The 8,167-nt window shown below is 31.8% G+C and overlaps 1 protein-coding gene across 1 annotated transcript; it reads right to left on the bottom strand.

Moving 5' to 3' along the window:
* Nucleotides 1–695: 695 nt before the first annotated feature.
* Nucleotides 696–5,505, bottom strand: LOC106670500 (viral IAP-associated factor homolog). The gene is made up of 6 exons (XM_014400929.2): nucleotides 5,398–5,505; nucleotides 5,160–5,322; nucleotides 4,944–5,076; nucleotides 1,390–1,618; nucleotides 1,118–1,326; nucleotides 696–1,054 (listed from the first exon to the last, which is right to left on the bottom strand). Exons 2-6 carry the CDS (start codon nucleotides 5,163–5,165, stop codon nucleotides 921–923), a joined length of 711 nt encoding a protein of 236 aa, XP_014256415.1. The 5' UTR covers nucleotides 5,166–5,322; nucleotides 5,398–5,505; the 3' UTR covers nucleotides 696–920.
* Nucleotides 5,506–8,167: the final 2,662 nt, after the last annotated feature.

Here is an 8,167-nt window from a genome sequence, read left to right as displayed (position 1 = left end):
GCTTCAGAATTAAAAAAAAAAAGAAACGGCTTAACAATTTAGGAAAAGAAAGTGAATCACACTTTAGGAAAAGAAAACGTTTAACGATTTAAGGATTTAATTTAGGAAAAGAAATTGCATTACAATTTCAGAAGAAAAATTGCATCTCACTTTAGGAAAAGCACTTTTTTTGTACTTTAAGAAACAAAGCGTTTCTCAACTTAGGACTAGAAAGTGCTTAACAATTTTTAAAAAAATGAACTGCTTTACAATTTAGCAAAATAAACCATTTCAATTTCGGGTAAGAAACTGCAACACACTTTAGGCAAAGAAGAAGTGCTTCATACTTCAGGGGAAGAACTTACATCGCACTATAGGAAAAGAAAGATTTTCGCAATATAAGAAAAGAAACATTTAAATTAAAACTAGAAAAGAAACTCTTGTAAGAGCTCAGCATTATTCACACCCAACCCTGGATGTTAAAGAATTTTAAGTAATTAAAAATATTCTTCGGATTTCAAAGGTAAAATGTAGTTTGACAGTCTATTTCTCACATTGAGACTTGACAGTACTTAAATTGAATTTTTTTCCAGAATCGAACCCCCCCCCCCAAAAAAAAAATTTTCTATTAAAACATTTTAAAAACTTTTTTTGAATTACAATCTAGTCAGTTTGTTGGAAAAAGGTTTCTAATGAGTGGTACAAAGTTAATAAAATCAATGTATAAATATTTTATTAATATTATATACACACTTACATAAAACACAACTTTTTTTGTGTAAATAAAAGTAATACTAAATTTACTTGTAATTATTACATTGAATGATTACATTGTAATGTTAATAAAACAAAAACATAAATAAAATTAACAAAGATATAATTTGATTTTTAAATCATTGTTCAAACATAAAAAACAATCCTATAAATTGTGAGAAAGTAGTTCAAAACCAATCATTTGCACCACCTTCAGCTTGTAATTGTGAAAAAAGGACATCCCTTGGCTTCTCCTTGGGCCTTGGGTCTTCTTTAATTTCAGTTTCAATAGCACCAGTTTTACCAACCATCCATTCAACCTCTGCAAAATAAAACATACAATCGAATAATTTGTCATTTAATAAATAATTAATTTTAAACAAACCTTCAACAGAGATGTCCTCTCTTCTAAATTCAGCTGCGCCGATATACTGAGCTTTCATGACTCCTTCAAAATATACAAATATCGTTGGCAAATTTTTGTCGGGAAAGTTTGGTATGCATGTGGTGGATATACTTTTGATAAATTTTGTTTTGGGATATTTCCTGGCCAGCTCTGCCAAATGCATATTCAACAAAGCACAAAGAGGTATCCTAAAAGAAATCTCAAAATTAATTTAACTCTCCTTGGGTTTTGGTAATTGAAATAAATTTTACCCTGTTTTATACAAGTGAAGAACCACCCAAACTCCTTCTCCAGCCTTGTTGACTTCATCGACGTAATCCTGGCCGCTGATTTCTAGTACGGACCCATAGCGAGCCTTTGACATTTGCTCCATCATTTCAGCAATTCTCTTTTGCCTGTATTCAAGCAGAACCCTTTCATCCTCATCATCCTCCAACTCATCCAACTCGTCCAAAGTAAGCTCATCGAGTGGCTTTCCATCTTACAAAAAGAAATATAAATTAGAAAAATATTCAAAATTTTGGGTAAGAGAACTGCTTCACACTTCAGGAAATTAAGGTGGTTAACAATTAAAGAAAACAAAGTGTTTCTCAATTTATGGAAAGAGAATTACTTCACAGTTTAGGAAAAGAAAGTGATTCAAAATTTAAAGAAAGAAACTGCTTAAAATTTGGAGAACAAATTACTTCATAATTTAGGAAAGAAACTGTTTCATACTTTAAAGAAAAGTGCTTCACCCTGTAGGGAATGAAAACACTTCACACTTTTGGGGGAAAGAAAATGCTTCATACTTTAGAAGAAAAAAAACTGCTTCACCCTGTAGGGAATGAAACCACTTCACACATTTCGGGGGAAAGAAAATGCTTCATACTTCAAAAAAATGATTCACACTTTTTAGAAAATGAAACACTTTTTAATTTTGTGGTATGAATAAAACTGCTTCATACTTTAGAAAAAAACTGCTTCACTCTTTAGAAAAAGTAACGAATTCACGATTCTGAAAAAGGAAACTGCTTCATACTTTGGAAAAAAAATGCTTCACACTTTTTAGGGAACGAAACACTTCATACTTTCATGGTAAGAATAAAACTGCATCATACTTTAGAAAAAACTGCTTCACCATTTATGAAAAGAACAAATTCACACTTCTGAAAAAGGAAACTGCTTCAAACTTTGAAAAAAATTCTTCACACTTTTTAGCAAATGAAACACTTCATACTTTTGTGGTAAGTATAAAACTGCTTTATACTTTAGAAAAAAAAACTGCTTCACACTTTATGAAAAGTAACGAATTCACACTTTTGAAAAAGGAAACTGCTTCGTACTTTGGAAAAAAATTCTTCACACATTTTAGAGAATGAAACTTCATACTTTTGTGGTAAGAATAAAACTGCTTCATACTTTACAAAAAACTGCTTCACACTTTAGGAAAAGTAAACACTTCACACTTTTTGGGGGGGGGGAAGAAAATGCTTCATACTTTAGAAGAAAAAAACTGCTTCACACTTAAGAAAAGCAAACTGTTGGCGCCAGCCATCTCATTTTTAAATATACTTTGTTTTGGATTATTGTAATCCCCTACTCCCACGCTCCTTGCAAACCCAGTCCTGTTCTACTCCTACGAAAGAAAGTGTCCTTACGCCTCTCTTTAATCTCGTATGTTTCTCTCCTTTATTACTTAAAAAAGTCTTTAATCACGCGAATCTCCGAAAAACCCTCTGTTCTGCTGTATCGATCTCTTCCACCTGAATTCATCAGATATTCTGCGACGAAGTCAGAGGAATCGGGCCCGAGCTCCCTACGCTTCTTGCAGCAGGCATCTGAAGGAAGGTGGTAAGTCCCCTATGAATTTCTCCCTTCATTTATTTTAATTTAGAATTTCCTTAAATTTATTTTACTGTTTCATTTTTTTTAATTATTATTTTTTTTCTTACACGGCATTGGCCGTAACACAAACACTTCACACTTTTGGGGAGAAAGAAAATGCTTCATACTTTAGAAGAAAAAAACTGCTTCACACTTTAGAAAAAAACTGCTTCACACTTTAGGAAAAGTAAACACTTCACACTTTTGGGTAGAAAGAAAATGCTTCATACTTTAGAGAAAAAAAACTGCTTCACACTTAGGAAAAGCAAACACTTCACACTTTTGGGGGGAAAGAAAATGCTTCATACTTTAGAAAAAATGATTCACACTTTTTAGAGAATGAAACACTTTTTAATTTTGTGGTATGAATAAAACTGCTTCATACTTTAGAAAAAAAACTGCTTCACACTTTAGGAAAAGTAAACACTTCACACTTTTGGGTGGAAAGAAAATGCTTCATACTTTAGAAAAAAAAACTGCTTCACCCTGTAGGGAATGAAACCACTTCACACTTTTGGGGGGAAAGAAAATGCTTCATTCTTTAAAAAAATGATTCACAATTTTTATGGAATGAAACACTTTTTAATTTTGTGGTATGAATAAAACTGCTTCACACTTTATGAAAAGTAACGAATTCACACTGCTGAAAAAGGAAACTGCTTGGTACTTTGGAAAAAATGCTTCACACTTTTTAGAGAATGAAACACTTCATAATTTTGTGGTAAGAATAAAACTGCTTCATACTTTAGACAAAAACTGCTTCACACTTTATGAAAAGTAAATACTTCATACTTTTTGGGAGGGAAGAAAATGCTTCATATTTTAGGTAAAAGAAACTGCTTAATACTTTAGAAAAAATTGCTTCACCCTGTAGGGAATGAAACCACATCACACTTGGGGGGGGGGGAGAAAATGCTTCATATTTTCGTCACACTTGTAAGGGGGGGAAGAAAATGCTTCATATTTTAGGGGGGAAAGAAACTGCTTCATACTTTAGAAAAAAATGCTTCACACTTTTTAGAGAATAAAACACTTCACACTTTTGTGGTAAGAATAAAACTGCTTCATACTTTAGGCAAAAACTGCTTCATACTTTTGGAAAAGTAAACACTTCACACTTTTTGGGGGTGAAGAAAAATGCTTCATACATTAGGGAAAAGAAACTCCTTCATACTTTAACAAAACTACTTCATACTTTAGAAAAAACTGCTTCAAACATTAGGAAAAGTAACCACTACACAGTTTTAAAGGATGAAACTGCTTTATACTGTAGGGAAAAGAAACTGCTTCATACTTTAGGACAATAAACCACTTCATAATTTTGGGCAAAGAAATTCTTTCGCACTTTAAGCATCTACAGTACCGAGCCAATCTTAAGCGGGAAAAGGAACAAATCACACATTTTAATCTAAAGGAATGAAAATATCATCAGGGTATTTTGGAGAATACCCTAATAATAAAATCTAAATCTAAATTGTGACATGTATGTCTAAAAAAAAATTTGCTTGTTATTTGCCAAGCGTTCGACCTATGTTAAGGTCATCAGGGCAAAACAAACATTAAATGACTGCAAATTGACATAAGTAAATTTTTAATAGATCAGTAATTTGTTTTATATATCAAGTGTATCTGAATATAAACTTAGTACCAACACTGCCAAGTACTGTAACGGTCGAAAACTTGGCAGATGATAATTTAATGTTTTGTCATCCAGGTGAGATCCAGATTATTATCGTGTAAAAAAATTTGTTGATACATGTAACACTTTACGCAACATGCTGGATTAGTACTGACTTTGCAGAAGAAGCATCGGACAGTAATCCAATCATGACCTTTCATTATAGCCTGGATATTTGCTATACCTTGGCATTCTCTTTTTGCATAAGATTTATGTAAAATGAACATTTGTACTAAAAGTCAATAAACAATTATTTTCAACCTTGATTTTGCTTCTCTTGCACAGTCGCCTCTACCATGTTGACGATGTCTTCTTCAGTAACCTCTTTTTCTTTTTTAGGGATGATCCCTTTTTTCCTGAGGATGTCATTCCACTCGGTGTCTTCATTAGGATCCTGTTGGACAAAACAATTGTTAATATCCTTAATAAAAGGCAAGTTCACAGACAGAAAATTTTTTTAAAATTGAAACTTCATACCTGCATTTTGATTTGGATTTTTTGATCTTTTATCAAACAGAAGTTGACAGTTTCAGGCTTTAAGCAAGGCCAGCTTTCATTACCATATAAGGCTTTCCAGAATTCGACACCAGCCTTGATGTTAATTCGAAGAGAAACAACCCAGCTTTAAAGCTGTGCAACCCTAAAAAAATCGCATAATAAATCGGCTATGTCATTATTAAAAGATCTACTTAAAAGAAAAAAAATGACTACAAACATGTAATTATTCCTGCTATTGACCGGAAAACCTACAAAAGGAGCAATGACCACATGGTGTGACCAAGATTTGGACGTGAAGGTTCTTCGGTCGAAATGACTCAGGAGCAGGGATGAATCACCAATGACTTGACATCACAAAACGGGAAACATTAATATAATTATTTAGAAATCGTGAGATGCGGTCTGGTGTGATGTAGGTTTCAGAAAAATATTTTCTTTATCATGCCAACGTTTCGACCTTTATTGAGATCATCTTCAGCGCCTGGGATTTACAAACATTGTTTAAATTTAACAAATACATTTAGGATGTGGAAAAGTGAATTTATACCATGCAAAATATATTTTTTACATTCAATCAAAGTATTTCTACTCACTCAAAGTGTTTGTCTTCTGTGCAATTGTGCCAATATAATAATTATTATTTATTCAAGTGCAAAGAATATATACAATTATAAATTTTACAGCAAAAAATTTCCTTAAAAAAATTCCAAAAACCCATCAATTCTCTACTTTACAGACTGTCTCATAAAAGAAAATACATGGAAAACAGATACAAAAAATACATAATTAAACTTATTTTATTATTAATTATTCAGAAATCATGAGATGCGGTCTGGTGTGATGTAGGTTTCAGAAAAATATTTTCTTTATCATGCCAACGTTTCGACCTTTATTGAGATCATCTTCAGCGCCTGGGATTTACAAACATTGTTTAAATTTAACAAATACATTTAGGATGTGGAAAAGTGAATTTATACCATGCAAAATATATTTTTTACATTCAATCAAAGTATTTCTACTCACTCAAAGTGTTTGTCTTCTGTGCAATTGTGCCAATATAATAATTACTATTTATTCAAGTGCAAAGAATATATACAATTATAAATTTTACAGCAAAAAATTTCCTTAAAAAAATTCCAAAAACCCATCAATTCTCTACTTTACAGACTGTCTCATAAAAGAAAATACATGGAAAACAGATACAAAAAATACATAATTAAACTTATTTTATTATTAATTATTCAGAAATCATGAGATGCGGTCTGGTGTGATGTAGGTTTCAGAAAAATATTTTCTTTATCATGCCAACGTTTCGACCTTTATTGAGATCATCTTCAGGGCTCAAAGTGTTTGTCTTCTGTGTAATTGTGCCATTCTTGCGTGTTGTGTTGAGAGTGCCAGTTGAGTCTGCTTATTTTATTATATAATCAGGTTTTGTCAAAATTATTGGCTAAGCTTTTTCATTACTTAACATTCAAGTACAGAACACAGCCAGAATGATTGTTAAGCCATGGATTAAAACTTCATTTGATTTCTGAGAAATTGTAAAAATAAATATGATAAGAGTTTCCTTTTCAGATCAAATATCTCACAGTATGATTTTTTTTCTTAAAATATATGCAAGGTTCTACGATGGTTTGAAAGTTATCCTGCCTGAAGCTTTTTTTTAAGGTTTTTTTAACTTATTTAAATATGTATCAGGTTTTAGGGTTAATTGCTGTCGGGCTTTTAAATTGCAATTCTGTGGGTGTACTGCAAGGATGACATCTTGGTCCACTTTTGTTTTTGCTTGTCATTCACATCATCACTTTCACTGATTGATGTGGGGCACAAACAAAATGTCTTTTATGTATTGTGAAATATGCAAGTATAAAAGTCTATTTTCATATGTGTATGTAATTTTTAGCCCATTTCAGTATGTGAGGGCCAACCAATTCCAATGCTTTGACATTCTATAAAACTTTTCGATTAGAAAAACTCAGATTCAAGTCGGTTGTTGAGATTCCAAATAAAAAATGTACTGAGGAGGAGGTTGAAAGAGACTCAAAATACATTTAAAAATAAATCAAAGGAAAAGCTTAAGAAGTTTTTATAATCCAGATGAAAAATATCCAATGAAGAAGAGAAACAAAATATTTTTTGAATTTTTCCTCTTTCCCATTTGATTCCTTAGCTATTACATATGAATTGTGCTCCTGATTTTGTATTAACAGAACAGATTTTTTTTTTTTTTTTTTGCTGTCTGTTAGAGATATCTATTTTTTAAACTACCACAGATTTACATATTTAAACAAACACAGAGTAAGTTTTTTAAGCTTATTTAAATAAGTATAAGAATTTAGGGTTAATTGCTGTCGGGCTTTTAAATTGCGATTCTGTGGGTGTACCGCAAGGCTGACATCTTGGACCACTTTTATTTCTACTTTCATTCATATTCAAAATATCAAAAAAAAAAGAGAATCAATATATTTTTTGAATTTATTACATTCAAATTGTGCTCCTGATTTTGTGTTAATAGAACAGATTTTTTTTTTTTGCTCTCTCTGTTAGAGATATCTAGCTTTTAAACTACCACAGATTTACATATTTAAACAAACAAAGAGTAAGTGTTTTTAAGCTTATTTAAATAAGTATCAAAATTTAAGGTTAATTGCTGTTGGGCTTGTAAATTGCAATTCTGTGGATGTACCGCAAGGCTGACATCTTGGTCCACTTTTGTTTATACTTATCATTCATATTAGTCTACTTTCAACGGTTAGAGTATGGCACAAATTTGATGAAATAAATAAAGTTTTGTTTTAATACATAATGACTGATACTTTGGATAAATTTTGTTTCGATAAACCTACAGTAATATGTCTTACATTAGGCCTTTGTATAAAAGGAAAGCTCCTTGTTCGGACCAAGCGAGACGATGCGGACCAGGAAGTTCAGAATCCGAGAAATCCAAGTTTGAAACGAGCGGGTCGCTCAAGCATCGACCCGTT

This window comes from Cimex lectularius, unplaced genomic scaffold, assembly GCF_000648675.2.
Source record: "Cimex lectularius strain Harlan isolate CLEC.00 unplaced genomic scaffold, Clec_2.1 scaffold92, whole genome shotgun sequence".
NCBI classification, from domain to species: domain Eukaryota; kingdom Metazoa; phylum Arthropoda; class Insecta; order Hemiptera; family Cimicidae; genus Cimex; species Cimex lectularius.
The sequence above is the reverse complement of the archived record's forward strand: the minus strand, read 5'-3'. Positions and strand labels throughout refer to the sequence as shown.

What these genes read in the sequence shown, in the direction of transcription:
- LOC106670500 (XM_014400929.2), bottom strand. An exon ending in CTTCACTTGTATAAAACAGG is followed by an intron (nt 1,327 to 1,389) that starts GTAAAATTTATT and finishes GATTTCTTTTAG; the next exon opens with GATACCTCTTTGTGCTTTGT. An exon ending in AGAGGACATCTCTGTTGAAG is followed by an intron (nt 1,055 to 1,117) that starts GTTTGTTTAAAA and finishes TTTATTTTGCAG; the next exon opens with AGGTTGAATGGATGGTTGGT.